The sequence below is a fragment of the Polyodon spathula genome, chromosome 10, assembly GCF_017654505.1.
Source record: "Polyodon spathula isolate WHYD16114869_AA chromosome 10, ASM1765450v1, whole genome shotgun sequence".
NCBI lineage: Eukaryota > Metazoa > Chordata > Actinopteri > Acipenseriformes > Polyodontidae > Polyodon > Polyodon spathula.
In genome coordinates, this window is record NC_054543.1 from 8,971,167 (window position 1) to 8,989,582 (window position 18,416).

Here is an 18,416-nt window from a genome sequence, read left to right on the forward strand (position 1 = left end):
AATTTTAAAGTTTGAAACGGCAGGCATAGAAGAGAAGTTTCATGTAGTTATGGAAGGTAATCACAGCAAGTATCTGTTAATTATGTATACACTGTAGTATCTGAGGAAAGTACTGCTACGATAGCAATAAAGATGTAATTCATTACAACATAAAAGTATATACGGTACCACAAATAATTGCAAGGAACGTGTTGAACCAAATTTGTGAGTTAGCTTCCTGCACACCCAACTAAATTTATAATACCCCATCAATTGGTTCATAGAAGTGTGTATATATATATATATATATATATATATATATATATGTTCTGTAACTCCACAAAGTTTGAAAAACACCATTTGAAGAGGTTTCTATTTTGCAATAAAACATTGCCATTGCACTTTATTATGATAACTACTGACATTTCCGTTTTCTGATCTAGGCTCAATTTCAGAAGGGCTGATAGAATGCATTCTGTTTATTCTCTTCTCTGTCTGATAAACTGTTATGTTCAAGCCCCATAGAGCAGTTTTTTTTTTTTTTATTGTGCAATATAACTGCTAAACTCCAGCAATGAGAGCTTGTGGTGAGAGCAGCTGGTCTGTCCCTTTCCCAGAGAGCACACATCACTAAATGGTTCATTCCGAAATGTGGTGGAGTCCATGTTCAATTCCAACACCATGCTGCATAAGCCTAGAAACTAAAAAAACAGATTTAGGATTTTTTTTTCAAACAGCCTTTAGTGCAGCTATTTTCAGAAACAGGGCTTTGCCACTCTTAGTAAATACTAGTGTCGTTTTTCACTGTTGGAATATTAAACCCAGTTTATTGTAAATCACAAAGTAGCTACAAAGTGAAAAAAGTCATTTAAAAAAGGTGCAAGCCTAGACCCACAACATAAGAGCCATAACTTCATAAGCATAATGATTGATGTGCTACACCACAGCAAAACCAGTGTTTGGGCTGCAGACACAGTTCATGTAAGGCACTCTACCACAAGCTCTTGCTAGAGTTTGGCAATCATTTACATAGGTGTATATTCTAAAGAATTTTATATACATATAAGTTTAAAAAAAATTTAATATATATACACATATTATATATATAGTTTTTATGAAAAAGATTTAGAGTGGAAGTTCATGCTTTTATTAGATGTTTAATAGATTTTCAAAATATAATAGAAATAAACCTTGCAAGTCACTATTTTACAAAGATGTAAAATGAATGCTTCAGTAAAACCTTTAAACAAAGTTTTGTTTCTGTGTTAATTGTTGCTATGAGTCTCATTCCTACACTTTTTAAAATAAATAACTGTATAAGGTGAAAGTCATGTAGTGATTGGACTTATAACCACACTGTGTCTCAGGAGATACTTTGTTCTTAATCACCTTCAAAGTTTAAACTCAAATCAGTAAATATTATCTGCCAATAGGCTAACATATAAAGATAGTGAGTTTCTATTAATCTGAAAGGTAATAACAACATCAAACAGCAGTCAATTACACATTTTTTACATTTATTTTTCAAATGAACATTTCTCCTTGTTCTCTCAGCTTCAAGGTGCGAGTCGACGTGCACACAGACAGTCACACAGTCACACGTAAGAACACAGAAAAACACTAAGCACACATTGAGATTTCAACCAACAGATACAGAACCTCTTAAACCTATAGATCACATAATTAAATAGGATTACAGGAGACCAGGAAAAGTCAATTACTTTGCCTAATTGGTTGTGCAATTCATAGACAAAATGATAAAAAAAAGCCAACTAAAATCCAAGAAGCATAAGGTAACTTTCAGGAAAATAGTTCAAGGGAACATTGCCTGGAGTTTAACATTGAACTGGCAGCTTCAGTATTGTAGTTGGCAGAAAACACTGCCTGCTGTTTCATGGTTTTAAAGGTCAGTACAATCTTAGTGCTGCTGGAGAAATCAGTCTGATTAAGAGGGTGCTCACGCAGCAGTATGAATGCGATATAAAGTGACTAGCAAGGTCCGTTTAAACATTAACCGTTGTAAAGAGAGATTGTGTTCCTTTGTGGAAAAAAAAAAAAATCATCTCTAACCAAAATCTGGCAGGTAGAAGTTTCTTTTAATCTCACACTACAGCCTCGTCATTAACAGTGTTTTCAGGCTGCGTTTTTTCTTATAAACTATTATGCAACACACGCTGCAGGTTAAAAGGATTTAAAAACCAAGACTTAACCAAAACATCGCCTTCCCTCCTGTCACAGCATTCTCACAAGGCCCTTATCCTATTGCTGTGACTTGTGATATTGCTGTTCAAAAGAAAATGCTTTGGCAAATCAGTGCTACTTAATAAATATTATTAAAATCATTTCAGGGGAGCAGGAGACAGCACGTTTTCTACTGCGTTAAAGTGTACACATTTCTGGAAATGGAAACTCAATAGTGTTGAAAAAAGTGTTGAAACCCAGGCTGTGGGTACAGACACAGTAGTATTACTGGCCACCAACTCATTTCAGTATCCTAGAACCAACCAGGCAACACACATACATGGCCCAAAAAACCTAGACAGAGGCTGCCTTGAAATATACACAGCTCATTATGTTACATTAGAACATCAAGTGTTAAGTTACATTTTAATTAATTCTTTCTTGTAGGCATAGATTGAAAGCTATCTGATCCGTTATCTTCAAGTGATGGTGAGCAAGGCGTAGTTTGTGCAATTAGACATGATTGAAGTGGATGGTCACTTCTGTGGCATCAGCAAGTGCTAGGAGTTGCTGAAGACTAGTTGTTCTACTGGATCTTGGTGACAGTTTCGTGGATGGACTCTGCCACATAATCCAGGTTTTTGGTGGTCAGGCCACACATATTGATGCGGCCACTGGCCATCAAGTAGACATGCTTCTCCTTGATCAGGTACTCCACTTGATTGGCTGCAGACAGGAGGAGAACAAGGTCAGAGGAAAGATCATGCTGGGCAGGTCAGATTGGAAGGATTCCAACAGCTACAGAATTCATGCCGCCCTTATTTATTTTAAACAAGACACTAACAAACAATCTGTGCTTGAATCACTTTCCATCTGCATTATCCAAAGAAGAAAAAAAAAATCAAGACTTAATAATGCATTGCATTCAATTTACACAGAATGCAATGATTTTCAATGCATGCAGCCGATATACTGACCAGAACCTAATCTACCAGTCACAACCTCATCGATATCTACCACGTATTTATATTAAACTGTGTGACATTTAATACAAGAAAAAACCTCCCTCTCTATGGTAGTCGGTGTTAACCTCCCATAAGAAGCTGCAGTACGTACGGTTGAGTCCAGTGAAGCTGAACATGCCAATCTGCTGGGTGATGTGCTCCCAGGTCCCAGGCGTTCCCAGAGCCTGCAGCTTTGCCTTCAGCTGTGACCTCATCAACAGAACACGGTCTGCCATGGTCTTCACATTGTCCTTCCTGCAACACACATACACAACATCCTCAGTGAAATAAACAAGAGACACTCAAGCCACATCCAAACACACCTGGGCATTTGCCACAGACGCAAGGTTAAAGTCTGATTGAATTTAACATTTCTGATTTCTACTGCCAACGGACACATGGTATTACAATATGTGGCCACAAGGAGATGCTTTGAGTTATCCCAGGCCCTTTGGAGTAATTTGGAGACAAAAACACCCCTGCGAAAAAGAAATGCTATAGACCCCTGAACCGTACCATTCAGCAAACAACTCAGGGGTGGTCAATGTGGTGGCTATTATCCGGGCACCCTGCGACGGGGGGTTAGACCAGATGGTCCGGACGATCTTCTCCATTTGGGAAAGTATCCGACTTGCGTTGTCCGAGTCCTTGGCCACAACAGTGAGGTTCCCGACTCTCTCGTCTGTGGAAGGAAAGGAAATGTTATTTTTTACAAAACAAACAGCGATTTAAACACTGCTGTAAATATAAGATTTGAACTTCAGCTTTGGGAGAGGAAGGACAACCATCAGTCAACTGTGAAAACTATAAATTGATCTGTCGCTTAACCCTCGAAATTCTCAATCAATTCACATTTCTCCACCTCCACCAACTGCCATCTTCCTTGAATTACCTCATGGTTTACCACAGGGGTTTATCACCTCGTCCAAACAGCCAGACCCACCAACTGGGTTTGAGGCCAAATGTCTAATCTTGTACCATACTCTTGATCACCAAAAAAATACCATTAATTTAAAAAAGTGTGTCGCGAGATTGTCCTCAACTACTGGTTAGGTTTGCACATGAAGCAGGTTTAAAATTGCAAGTACAGTGCACTCAATTTAGAAGAATCACATCTGTCCCAGATAATTTGATTCTTATGAGCGGATCAGCAAGATTACAATTAGCAAATGCGTGCCTCAGCGTATCAGCAGTTTAAATACAGTATACAAATGTCAATGGTGCTCAATCACTGAGGGCAATACATCAAAACAAGTCCTTGTGGGTAAGCAACTTGTTATATGATCACCATTGTTTACTCAAGGCTGCAGAATCTTATTTTACTAGACTATACTTGAGAAGCGATCGTCTCGTGAGGGTGCCTAGTTTAACTGCAGTATGGTGTTACGTGTAAATGCCTTTGAATTACTTACATTACAGTAAAGTACTCTACTGTCAGGACTACCACTGCATTTAAGCACCTGTGGCTTACTTTTCAGTTATGATGCAATCCTCTTCCTCCTCCTCCTCCTCCTCCTCCATAGCGGTGCTGTACTCATTATGTCTTCACTTTATTGAAACAAATTTTCACTAACAGAACACAAAAAAAAATATCTGCACAATGCAGTGGCGGACTCACTGTCTGATTACAAACTTGTTCTGTGTTCCCTGGTTCCTGCAGCATTGCACGATCCACACTGCATATGTGCCTAATCACGCGAGATGTGATCAAATTAAAATTCACAGTGCTGTGTTACATGTAGTCAGTTTGTCCTGAAATTATTCTTATAAGCGGATTGCTTGAGTCTTACAAGCAGAGTATTTAAGCATGGTTAGTATAGGAAAGAATTTCCCAGTGGTTTTGATCAATACATGCAGTTGATTCTTATATCAGCAATTCTTATAAATCGAGGGAACCATAATAAAATGTAAAAACAAGGGGAAACATTTTATTAAAAAAAAAAAAAAAAAAAACAGCTTACTGTAAAGGCCAAAGTTCTTTGAGAAGGACTGTGCACAAAACAGCTCAAAGCCCTTGGACACGAAGTAACGCACAGCCCAGGCATCTTTCTGCAGGTCCCCTGATGCAAAGCCTTGGTAGGCAGAGTCGAAAAAGGCAAACAGCTTCTTCCTCTAGAGTAACAGAAGGGAAAGAAAATAAATGTGTTAGAGGTGTTAATAAACTACAGTCAGCGATCTATCAATTTGGTTGAATCAGTGGTGTCTGGTAGCCCCAGATTAGCATATTAGAGTGCACTGGGCCCCATGGCAAACCTGCTCCCCAGTCCAGTAGCTCACCCCACCAGAAAACAGGTCCTTCCAGTTCATCCCTTAACCACTTCCTCACAAGTGCAAAGAGCCTCGCACCCCTCAGAAACAGTGGCCCATCTCACTCCCCAGGCCTCACCTCCATGATCTCGGCGATCTGTTTCCACTCATCTGGGGTTGGGTCTGTTCCAGTTGGGTTGTGGGCACAGGCATGTAGCAAGAATACCGAGTACTCTGGGGCATTCTGGTAAAAATAAGAAGTGGATGTTACATAGGCAATCATATTTCAATTGTGAACACAAAAGGGAGGTATGGGGGTGCAATACTTGTTGGAACATTCTTGCTTGTATCTCTGTCTCCTCTCCTAACACTTCAAAAGTGCTATGTTGTTATATCACATCAAATGGTTTGTAAATAAATATGGAAATGACTTGACTAACAGAATCATAGATACAAACCATATACCAACTATACAGACCCAGTAGAAACATGCAGTCTATTACTGATATGTCCAGAGGTTAAAGCAATGTGGATGTGAACGGCCTCATTTTTAAATGGATAACACTGGTTATGGAACTTTATTACGATAATCAAAGACTACAGCTGTGCACCAAACATTAATACAATAACTCTGTGTCTATCTGCAGCTGTACCTTCAAAGTCAAATGACCTCTATATGGCTGCCATATTAGGAAAGAGGTCAATGCCATGGTTACCACACATTAATCATGCAGGGCTCAGAAAACCCTGAAAATATAAAGTCATTCACTCAACTGGTTTCTGAAATAAGGCTCTGACAATGTGACACCCATTGTCAAACTTGACTTAGGGAATCACAAAACAGAAGTGTGTACTGAGAATGAAGCCACTATCTTGAAGCATTAGGTCTTTATAACCTGGAAACCAAAGTTACATGACCTCAATGTGAAGGCCATCTTAGGTCACAGGTCAAAGCAAAGGGTGACGTTATATTTGTTGCCGCATAACATCTTCAAGATTGAATTAAAAAAACAGCAATTCCTGTAGAGCTCACACACACACACACAAACGAACACACACCTCCAGGTCCTCCAGGAATCCTGCCAATGCCAGCCCACGCTTCTCTGCATCCCAGTACCGATAGGGACGGACATCCGTGAACCCTGCATCACCGAACACAGCATTGTGGTTCTCTGGAGAGAAAAAACAAAAAGGAAGGACTTAAAACAAGCCTTTTCACATGTCAGCACTCCACGCAGAGATAAAGGATAAGCACTGAACGAAGTCCACATAGTTCAGTCACCTGCATAAATAAAGAAAAAACTAAAAGAAAAAAAAAGAGGACTCATTTATTTATTTAGCTGCCATACAACAATCCTCCAGGTCTCCAGTAGTTTGTGTTGTTGCTGTTCGATCACGGGGCTGTGCGATACATATACTGCTTACACACAAACATGGATCATCAGGTTACGAGGTCAGTTCAGCTTGGATGACAGACTCACCCCAGGTTGGTGCAGAAACGTAGATGGGAGTGGCTGTGTTGTTTTTCCCATTGTACCAGCGGCGTAGAAACTCAGCCCCTATCCTCAGAGCTCCTGTACCGCCCAGAGACTGCACTCCACCCACCTGCAACAGAGATACAGTGAGCACACAAGCAGGGGTTCAAATCACACCCACGAATCAAAATACTAAACGTACACACACTCATCCATCTGACCTCAAACACGTGGCTTGTATTCCCCTGTGTGTGTATGAAAAAATAAATCATGTAGAAGTGTTTGTGAAAGTACCTTTGTGCAGATGTAAATAATAATCTATTTCTATATAGCACCTTTCACAGTGGGCCACCATCGCAAAGCACTTTACAAGACACGAGACTAGGGTGTGTGAACAATGCATCAGCTGCAGGGTCACTAACAACAATGTCTTACCCAAAAGACAGAGGACAGGGAGGTGAAGTGGCTTGCTCAGGGTCACACGAGTCAGTGGCTGAGCTGGGCTTTGAACCGGGGACCTGTTGGTTACAAGCCTATTTCTTTAACCACTGGACCACACAGCCTCCTATGCTGAATGGTGCGTGTGTTTGTGGAGGGGGAGGGGGGGTTGTTTACATATGGAGCAGGTCGCTTTGTGCAATTCCAGCCCATTAAAACTGTACTGGATAAGGTCTAAAGTGGATTCCCTCAGCCCTTTTCACCCCCGAAGTCTCCTACCCTATTCTCCTTGATGGCAGGGCTGTCCTCCCCCAGGGCGATTTTGGAAGCGCTGGCTCGGAACTCCGGCAGTCCCAGGATGGGCAGGTACTCATGGTTCAGGCTGTGGTCGTTAGCAATCAGCTGCTCCACCTTTTGCACCACCGGAAGGACCCATGGCTGGCATTCATCTGTGCGGTACGCTGAGGGGGCAGAAACAGGCACAAAGACAGCTGCTAAGACAATTTACACAAAACACTTGAGGGTAGGGAGGGTTACAACTCGAGAGAAAAGTGAAAAAACTGTTGACAGCAACATACTGTAGTGATCTTGGTTAACGCAGGGAGGCACATCACACAGGGCGAGGAAATCCACACACAGGCAGAGGGCAGGCGCAAACCTGGGACCTCTTGCACTAAAGCATAGCACTGATACCGATGTACAAAGGAGCCGGCTCCCTTGCAAGGAGCAAATATCGGGCTTATGTCTTCGTGTGTGATTACATCACATACCAGCCCTGCTGCTGCCTTCCCCCCATGCACGCTACAATAGGCAGGCCATTTCTCATGTGCCAGCACAGCCATCTATACCATCTTTTCACTTGCAGACCAGTTTCAATAATCAGAGATGCAGCATTGTGCAGAAGGATACGTTGTCAGTTTGTTATATGTGTCTTTGCATTTAATTAAATGAGCCAGGAAACAGACCTCTCACTTATGAGAAAAGGAGAACGCGCAGTGACCAATAGATTTAAACACGAAGTAGGCTTCACATTCCTATGATCTAAATGCTAACAGCAGAAAAATATTTTTAAAAACATGGTGGACATAACCCAAAACAAATTAGCAGCAAAATCAAAACCTGGGAAGCAAACGTGGACTGATGGATTGACTGATAAAAAGGGGAAGGACTGACATTAAGGGTTGATGCATTCAAGTTAGAACTTTATAAAGTTTACTTTAGGCTGGTGTGGTTGCGAATTGCAGAACAGTCTGTGTCATTACACGCTTACTGCGAGCTTGCGCCTGGTGCGGTCCAGACTGAAGGGTATTTGCGTACACTGTAAAACGGCTCTATGCAAGCAAGATTTATCCATCCGATTTATGCAAGGATGATGATGGCTATTACTTATACAATTACACGAGCAGTTAAATACATTAATACGATCTTCCTTACCTCCCACTCCTAAATTCACCTTGCTCGGGTGCTTGTCCTCTCTGAAATCGGCTGTCAATTTAAAGACGGCCACCGGAGCGGCTTGCGGCACCTCGGCAAACCGTGACATACTGGTGGAGGCTCGTTAGCGGGAGATGAAACACACAATACACGGAGAACAGAAGCACGGTTCAGAAATTTAGAGACAGACCGACTGTCACCTTCAAGTTCAACTGAGCAAGGAGAGAGAATGAATGGAAGGCGTGCCGGAGTGAGCCAATAAAGAACGTAGTAAATTGACTGATTTGCTACTGGTCCAATTACAGCAGAGTACTTTGATATTAGGCGGGAGGTAGTGATGACAATTATTTTGCAACCATAGAGAAACAGAATGCAAATGATTGACAAATACAATGACCAGTGATAAAGAAGGTATAACGGAAACATGATTTGATATACCGGTTGCCTAATAAAAGTTGGGGTTTCTGGGGAGAAGTACTGTAATCGGTTTATCTTACAGAGGCATAGACCGCAGTGACAGAGAAGCAAATCAACGAGAGACTGCTTTTAGGAGCGTGATCAGAAGTGAGGATAACCGCTAAAATCCCGACTAGGTCAGTTATGGCAAAGTCAAAGTCACGCCCTCTAAACAGGTTCATTGTTTTAGAAACATTGCGTAATATTCAGTTTGTAATTTACATTATAATTACAAATACTGCAAACACACAGATTGTAAAATAATATGACTTCTCGACAGATAGTCGAGACAATGAATACTGACAAATAATACCATAAGCAGGGCCAGATTAACCCTTTGCGGGCCTGGCGCCAAACAGATTTGTGGGACCCCATTTCTGGAACCATTATAAAAGGTCCAAAAAGTTGTCTTGACACATCACGTTTTTGAGCACCGCGTAAAGATTTTGTTCATGATTTTCTAGTTCTTCCTCTATGTGGAGTATTTTTAGTGTACGTTCAAAACACTTCTTAGAAACTTAGGTCACGTTTATAACACTCTGCTTCTACGTTCATAACACTAAATGTCACAGGTAGGAAACTTCAAAGTAAATACTGTTCACCATGCAACGGGAGACATAGAAAGCCAGACAATACTTAAAAAATGTTTTATTGATTGAATTCTAAAAACCTTTAAAAATACTATGTAGCATTATACAAATCTATAAAATAGACCTAAGGTCAACAATAATAAATCAATCAATATTTGGTATTATTATTGATCCAACATTTGCCCATATCTAAATCCCAGTAGAAGGGAGAATGAAGTGAAAGGGGCTATTAAAACAAGGAGGGTCCATAAGATGCAAAACAGAAATGGCAGCTATCTATTTGACAAATCCAAACAGTAATCAATTCAAGGGGGTGTCCAGCAAAGACCGTTATTATAAACCATTAGTGGAAACAAATATCAAATACAAAGACACAAACAATCAATTCTAGATCAAGGTGCTCCGTGAAAATAAACTCAGTGATAAAGGGGAAAAAAAATAAAGATACACAAACAACCAGAATGATATACACATTCAAAACAAACAAACAAACAAAAAAACTACGGCATCCAGAAACACACACACAAGCACCAATAAGGCTAACGGATGTCCTTGTTTCAAGCATACTGGTTTGATTTTTTTTGCTCCAAAAACAACAATCATTCTCGAGGGATTACACATGTTTTTGCTATACAGCATGTTTTGAATGTTATCTTGTTTAATAAAACCTTTTAAATGAACACACACACACACATATATATATATAATAACAAATAGTAACATACTGATGCACATGCTGACGTGTCCATTTTGCGGATCACCTTTGTCATTTCTTTTGTGTACCTTGTGTTTGTACATTTGTAACGTAAAACGCTGGCATTGTCTCTGAAAAGTAGCATTTCTTCCAATGTACGCTTTAAGTGCATCTGGGTATTGCCAGTTTGATACATAACTGAATATTTCTTGAAAGTTTAAACTCTCTGCGCGTTGTTGGATTGTGATGTTGCACATGGTATCAACAGTAAACCTCAGGCAGAAATTAATTCTGTTTAGTTATAAAGCTATAATGTTTTGGTCTTGAAAGGGAGTGTTTTGAACGTGAATTCAAAGAGCAGCACGGTGTTTTAAACGTGAATTCAAAGAGCAGCACGGTGTTTTAAACGTGAATTCAAAGAGCAGCACGGTGTTTTAAACGTGAATTCAAAGAGCAGCAGTGTTTTAAACGTGAATTCAAAGAGCAGCACGGTGTTTTAAACGTGAATTCAAAGAGCAGCACGGTGTTTTAAACGTGAATTCAAAGAGCAGCAGTGTTTTAAACGTTGAACGTTATCAGCTTTAGTCGCTCCCTTTGTCCTCTTTCTCTCTCACACCCCCCTCGGCGGAGGCTCCAGGGGGATCACAGCAGTGCATGAAACATTTCTGTATCGCTTATAATTGTGATCGCCTCCTTCTCCCCCTCATAGAGACTGTAACCATAATATACTGCCCCGCACCCTCTCAATTCTGAGAATCCGGTTGGCAGAAACCTCTCGTTAGCCTTCGACTCCCGCCCAATCAGCGCTCCCGCCACTTGTCCATCGTAGAGGTCCTCCGAGGATCTTAAAGGGGCCGTCAGCCTTTCTGAGGGCATTACAATATAAACTCGCATTTTCTATTGAAATGTGTCGCGATGTGTATAAACATATTTGGGTCGTTATGGGCCGCTTTCGAGTGTGGGCCCGGCGCTGTGGCGACATTGGCGCCAGTATAAACCAAGCCATGGTTACCATACATATAAATCGTGTTCCACAGCTCTACACAGAATCGCGGACATCCATGTTCTTCGAGGATTGCTGCGTGACGCCACTGAACTCCACCCACACTAATCTGTGCAGATTGTGCACAGCCAACAGCCCAGAGCAGCTTTCAAAAGTTACCGCGGGAGAATCGTTGTGAACCACAGAAACGATGCAGAGAGCACGAGTGACCGCCTAATCGTAGTGCAGATAACTACTAAAACTACTGTTAGTATATCTTCAAAAACATAAACTAGCGACACACTAAATACGAGTACAATAGTAATAAAAGGCATGCTTCAGTCCAACATTATATTTACGAGTTCCAGTTCCAACACGTCAGTCTATGAATGGAACGTTATCAAGGAAAATCAAGCCATAGGAATGGCCAGTGGGTACCTAGTGGCCTCCCAACAGGTAGAGTGGATCCGGACCAAGCGCTTTAATGGATGTCGGGTGTAGCAGCCGCTAGAGGGTACTAAACAGACGGCGTTAAAATAATAGTAACAGTTTAATTAAGACAGTTAGGGATTAGGGGGTAGAGATTAGGGTTTAGGGGTAGAGATTGGATTAGGGGGTAGAGATTGGGTTTAGGGGTAGGGGGTAGATTTAGAGGTTAGGATGGTATTATGTATCTATTGGCCCATTCCTATGGAGGATTTTCCTTGATAACGCCCCATTTAATCGACCGATTCTAGTCAGATCGGGTGCATCTCGCGTACACTTTGGGTTTACCGTTATTTCATGTCTCTCTCTGATATGACGCTAATGATGACGTCTCTAGCGTTAATCCGAAAGTCTACAACACAATGCAGGCTACACCACAAGGTGGCAGCAAAGATTTACAATGTAACAAAAATAAACTGCTTCTGGTACTTATAAAACGTGTTCATTTATTAGAGCTCACTTACTATTATCGTATCCCGCTTTTCGCTTATGTTGAGCAAAGACCCAAGACAGTGACATAATACAATATATTGAGGTTACATAAACAAAGCTGAAAATATGTTGTATGTGCTCTATAAGAGAGGAACGGCCATCAGGCATTGTGTCGGCAGCAAGCTTCATCTCTCCGGGCTCTGCTGGCACCTCAGCCCTGACCTGAACACCGCCTGTTATCCAGTCCAGAGCCACTCCCCAGCTAGACTGCTAGCGGGGCTGTGGTCCCCCTGGGAGATTCTTGGTCAATCCTGCACCGCCAGGATCGCAACAGTGGAGCTGGTGCTGGTTCTGAACACTTGACAATAATTGCTAGCAGTAAGCCATAAGAGCCTGTCTCAGGAGCAATATCGCTGGCAGTTTTTCCAGCTCATTTTCATTACTTTTTAATGTTAACAGGTGTCTTGGGGCTGTACACTTCACAGAATATTTTTTAAAAAGTAAGAATAAAATTTGATATGATCAAATTCTGGTTCAATGGCTAAAGCAGCAGCAACCTTGGACAGTGCCATGTTGAATCTACATTAGATTTGTTGGTAATATTGTCAACAGTATTGTAATTAAAAGCTGCCAGGTGTAGAATAGAAACATTGCTGACAATTTGTGTAAAACATCCCCCCCCCCCTTTGTCCAATCATTTTTTAATACCACAGGGAAACTAGTGTCTGTGATTCACCTTGCTTTTGCTCTGATGTTTAATGCATGGTAAACGATGCAAATGCATAGTGTAGGCTTGGGAAAAGATGACCTTTCGTGAGCAGAGCCTTTAGAGAAAGTTCCTATTTTAAGGCCCAAGCCTCTCGAATCTCTCAGCGACCACTGAATGGCATGTGGCAAATGTGCCTGGCACTCTCCTTTCATCTCGGGCTGTCTCTGCCATCTGTCAGCACCTCACACTGACCTTGGTCCTGAGGCCGTGGGTCTGAGAGATATTACAGGGGAATTGTCGCCTCGGTGAAAAAAATAGGCACCCTCACAATGAGTTTTAAGGGGATAGCATAGAGGGATCCCCAGGCTCCTGCAAAATAATGCTCCTTCTTCCACTAGAAATCAGGCTTGTTTGGGATCCACAGGATTACCTTTATGTCTGACACTGAATTTAAAGAATACGTAGTTTCAAATGTCATTTCAATTTCAGTTCTCATCCCCCTTACTATTCTATAGTCTGTTGCTTCTCACATGATTAGCATTTTTCTCAAGTATCAGGACTGAACAGTCCTTCTCATTCCATTGAAATGATGTGGCAATGTAACAGTTCAACTGCTAGCCCCACCTACAGAAACAGGCTAATGATACAGAATATATGGCTACATTATATATATATATATATATATATATATATATATATATATATATATATATATATATATAGATAGATAGATAGATAGATATAGATAGATAGATAGATACATAGATATAGAGGTGGGTGGAGCTGACATAGTTACAATGTCACATTATTTTTAAAAGAATGAGGACACCTGTCCTCCCAGCATGTTATTCTGTTCGATTTCAACCTACAAGAAGCCAAACTCAATCGATTTTGTCCAAGGCATCCAATTATTTAAGACCAAAGGAATATGGTCGTCTCAAATTACCTGGAAACTCAACCCCAGTACCTAAAAAATAACAATATATAACAACTCTGGTAAAGCAAAGCAGTTTATTGAATACATAATAGCAAGATAAACACATAACTGGTTCAGTTTACTTGGTAAAGTTGTGTATTACTTGTGTATTATTCCTTGTTCCTGTTTGTTACTAACCAATAACGAAGAGACTCTCCCCATGTAACTCTTGTCACTAAAGCCGTGCATTTCTTCCACACAATGGTACATTTCCAAGGGCACAGGAACCTCATTGCCTGCCTCACCCCTGGAGTGAAGGACAGTGTACACACTCGCCAACACACACTTAGATGCGGGAGGAAGGAAGAACCATTTGTTGCCTGCCGTTTTTAGGATGTCAGATTTTGATAGATGCTCAATCCCTAACCCTAGCATTCAGTAATCAATATCCTGCATTGTCAGCCTTCAGTCAATCTTGTCGGATTTCAGGGCTTGACTGTGTTGGGTCTGAGTGCTGAGATGGGGTAGATCTCCTCCGAGGCACCCCAGGAGGGATGTTAGTGTCTCAGTTGGGAAGCACTCCTCTGGCTGGGGCAGAACACCAGCAGTGCCTCTGAACAGTGTTATGGTTCTTTGTGCTGTCTGAATGACCTGCTTTTGTAAAGGTTAAACTAACACAATGAGCAACAGAACAGTCCTTTTATGTTAACCAGGCAAGTAATAGAGGAATAAATCAGCTAATTATTTATATGTTTCAATGTAATAATGTTGTAATACAATAATGATTAGGGTTAAGGTTCAGATAATAAGATGAATAATATGAAGTTACAGCAATATCTTACAGCAGATGTAATTCCAGGTAATTATCTTGTATTATAAAGCATCACTGAAAAAACCCACAAAAACCAAAACCTTGTAAAAAGGGTCAACATGGTGAGTTGTATCTTATCTTCCAGTAGGGGGCACCATTCTTCTTTTTTCAAGCATATTTTCTATAGGATAGCCATTGGAGCTATATAGGAACTGAATACATAACTTAGTCCCAATCACAATTTCTCTCTGTTCAGTTTGAAATGAAAGCCCTCCAATACAGAACCCAGGTTGTAGAAAGTGATGCATCGAGCAATGTTGTATATACCACAGCTTACTGTGGAAATGGGGTATTCTCTATAAACTTGGACAAGTTTTCTTTATTATTTATAGATATGACATTTGGAATCTATGGGATGCCTTTCTTTACCCAAAACAACATGTCACTTTGAGGGACACACCGCACACGCTGTTTGTAATAGAACTGCCTGCTCCCAGCCCAAATGTTTACCAAACGAAAGGTCAAATTGTGTACATATCAACAGAAAGGAAATTCTTATTAATTATTATGAATTATTTTGCAAATAACAATTATTTAAAAAGTTCTAAAGTATATGTTAGGTTTGGAGCCAGCTTATCAGAGAGTTTATCTGTAGCTGGCAATAAGGCTGAATAGGAACATTTAGGGCAACAGTGTGACTTGAGGGTCAGTTTGCAGAGAGAGCTAACCAGCTTTCTGTGCTTTCTGACATGCAAATAGTTTAGTGGCGTCTGCTTAACCCCCTGTAGGCAGCTGTCCATGTAAGAAAACTACCACGCAGTTCAACATAATTGGATTGTACTGCTTGAGACTAAATGACTGAATAAGGTTTAGGTTTAGCTTCTAGCTTTTAAAAAAGTGACCAAGTAAAATGAACTGTGTGTAATTAATTAAGGCAATCACTGCCAAATGCCAAGAGCTATCAGGTGTCTTTATCACAGTAGCAGCTTGTTTAGTTACTGAAATGTATTCCAAGGGTAAATTGCTTCTTGTTAGTTTTATACAACTGTCTGAATATTGTATTTGTTTTTGCACTTTGCTTTCACATAGAACCACCAGTGAGATTGCCATCGGAAGCTCACAAAAAACTTCACAGTATTGATATCAAGGTTGATTATTGAATTATCCCGATCAATTATGAGCCCTTGATAACCAAGTTATCTTGCAGAGAGTTTTTTTTTTAGCACAGCTGGGAGTTCTGCCTTCCCTCCTGGGCTCAGTTCCAACCTCGCTCTTTTCCTCCTTGTCTGAGACCGCCCCCAGCACACACACACACAGATTATCATTATTTATCCTATCAGGTCAGCAGCACAATCACAGGCCAGGTCTCAGCCCTGCTGTTGATGCTGACAATCCCAGACGGTGCTGATAAGGGTTTAGGTGGAGTTCCCAACTTTCCTTGACCCGCTGAAACACTGGAGATCTCCCAGATACAGGGAGGGCCCTCGGGCTGGTGAGAAAGTGGGGGGGTTCTCTCTCTCACTCATACATCCCTGTTTTAAAAGTCTCAGTTCCAGCAGACTTCCTAGAGACAGGTGGTTATATTTGGGTGTTTAGAGCAATGGTTTAAAAGGGGGGTGATCCTGTTTGCACTTTCTCAGATCACAATGTCAGCAGGTGACACTGTCAGTAGAAGGGCGAAGTGAACCTTTAACCCAATTGACAAGTGCTGTATGATAATGCCACACTGTAATAGACCCCAGACCTAGACTCCTGAAAACTACACATTTCCAATGTAGTTACAAAACAGGGGATGTCCACATAGCAATATATTACTATTGATATACTTCTATAACTAATAATAATGCCCCAATGTAAAAAGTGGATATCACTCATACTGACAGCTTGAATGTGCAAGTTTGTTGTCGCTAAAAAAGTTTCTTCAAAAAAGTACTGAAACAGAAATAGAATTGTAAATAGAGTACAATAAAAAGTATATCATTAGAAATGAACGTTGCTTTCATTTGGTCTTTTATTATAATACTAAAAAGTGATATAAAAATAGTTCTGTAGCTGAAAAAGTCAGATTTAACATTTCTAGTAGCACTGGAAACTATGTGTTTAGGTCAATACTGTATGCAGCCCATTAAAGTTATAGTAGCAATTAAAAACAAAGCAAATTCCTTATTGATTGAGAAGCACATGGCCCAGAGAAGACTCCAACCTTAAACTAAAATACCATCAATTATGACATTCCTTTGAGAGCTTTTGTCTGTCATTGACTAGTAGAGGCAAGTTCACAAACTTTCAACACTGGAGCTTTTCTAAGCATAAGTAAAATAAGTTTTTAGATTTTTTTGTTGCGTTTTTTAGTTTGTCTTTCGAGACACGTCAATTGGGGAGGGGATTATCAAAGGCGGAGGGCGCACACCTAGGAATATAGAGAGACACATTATTCCTTTGGGCTTCCCTTATAAAAATTTGGCACTGAATTTTTTGCAGTTTTCCCATGCATTTACCAGAGTTTACCCTGTTTGCCATGTTTAGTAATATGTTTTACCATACCTCATTATTCTATGCAGTGCTTTTACTAGGGTAATATTTTATTAGGGGTTCGTTGCAGCCCTTATTGTGTTTAAATTCAATAGGAAACCATTTTAAGTCTAGTATAAACCAGGGTGCGCAGTCCAAAGTCTAATTTGACTAATGGTTTAAATCTAATTAAGGGTTAAATAGAAATTTCTCGCAGTAAGAATGATTTATTAAAGTGTATCAGATAAATCCCAAAGCTCTGGCTCTATATAGAACACTCAGGAAGCCTTTGTTCTTAGAGGTACAAAGTTTCACTGGCTGCACTCACTAACTCACATACAATCCCTGCTATTCCATAATGCCCCAGCAGTCCTCACCAGAGCAATACAAGAATCCCATGAACATACAGACTACCTAAAACCACAATTGAAAGAGGCAGTGGAGAGCTAGCCTGTAGACTCAACCTGCATCAACAACGAAATTCAAACTGTGCTCCATCGAACCTATTCTGTCTTGTTGCCTGCTGCATCGTCAATGATAGTTTTCAGGATCTCTTTACCTAACAATAATAAGAAAAATATGGTAAAACTGCAAAATGATCGTGCCAGATTTTCTTTTTTTATGGGGTTGGAGAGTCAACATAATTCTAAAAACAGCTGTGCAGTTGTCATGTGGGTATTTTGTATATGGTTTTCCTGTTGTAACCCAGACTGATAGTGTTGTGTTTGTGGTAAATGATCACGCATCAAGCCCTTATTTTTTTGGAACGGGAGTGAGGGGAGGGGGGGGGGGGGGTGGCATAATAAATACGTACATGGTACAGGTATAAACTTCACTCACTCAATCCCATCACATGTAGAAAAAAACAAGCTTAGACAGCTTTAAAAAATACAGCACATTGTCAGAAGACATTTCTATTGAAAAAGCTGTTCAGATGGGTATGGGACTCCTGTTACCTCACAAACATAGAATTAATATATCGAGATGAAATATAATAGTATGCAAACAACTTGCACGAAAAACCCTGTGTGTCATGTTAGGGTTCTTTATATGTCACTTTTAAGTTTGTCT

At 40.5% G+C, this 18,416-nt stretch overlaps 1 protein-coding gene across 1 annotated transcript; it reads right to left on the reverse strand.

Annotated features, from left to right (window-relative positions):
• Window positions 1-1,475: 1,475 nt before the first annotated feature.
• got1 (glutamic-oxaloacetic transaminase 1, soluble) lies at window positions 1,476-8,998 on the reverse strand. Its single transcript, XM_041261297.1, has 9 exons — window positions 8,759-8,998; window positions 7,604-7,785; window positions 6,893-7,016; window positions 6,471-6,583; window positions 5,551-5,655; window positions 5,126-5,276; window positions 3,681-3,846; window positions 3,277-3,419; window positions 1,476-2,886 (listed from the first exon to the last, which is right to left on the reverse strand). Exons 1-9 carry the CDS (start codon window positions 8,865-8,867, stop codon window positions 2,747-2,749), a joined length of 1,233 nt encoding a protein of 410 aa, XP_041117231.1. The 5' UTR covers window positions 8,868-8,998; the 3' UTR covers window positions 1,476-2,746.
• Between the last annotated feature and the right edge of the window lie 9,418 nt (window positions 8,999-18,416).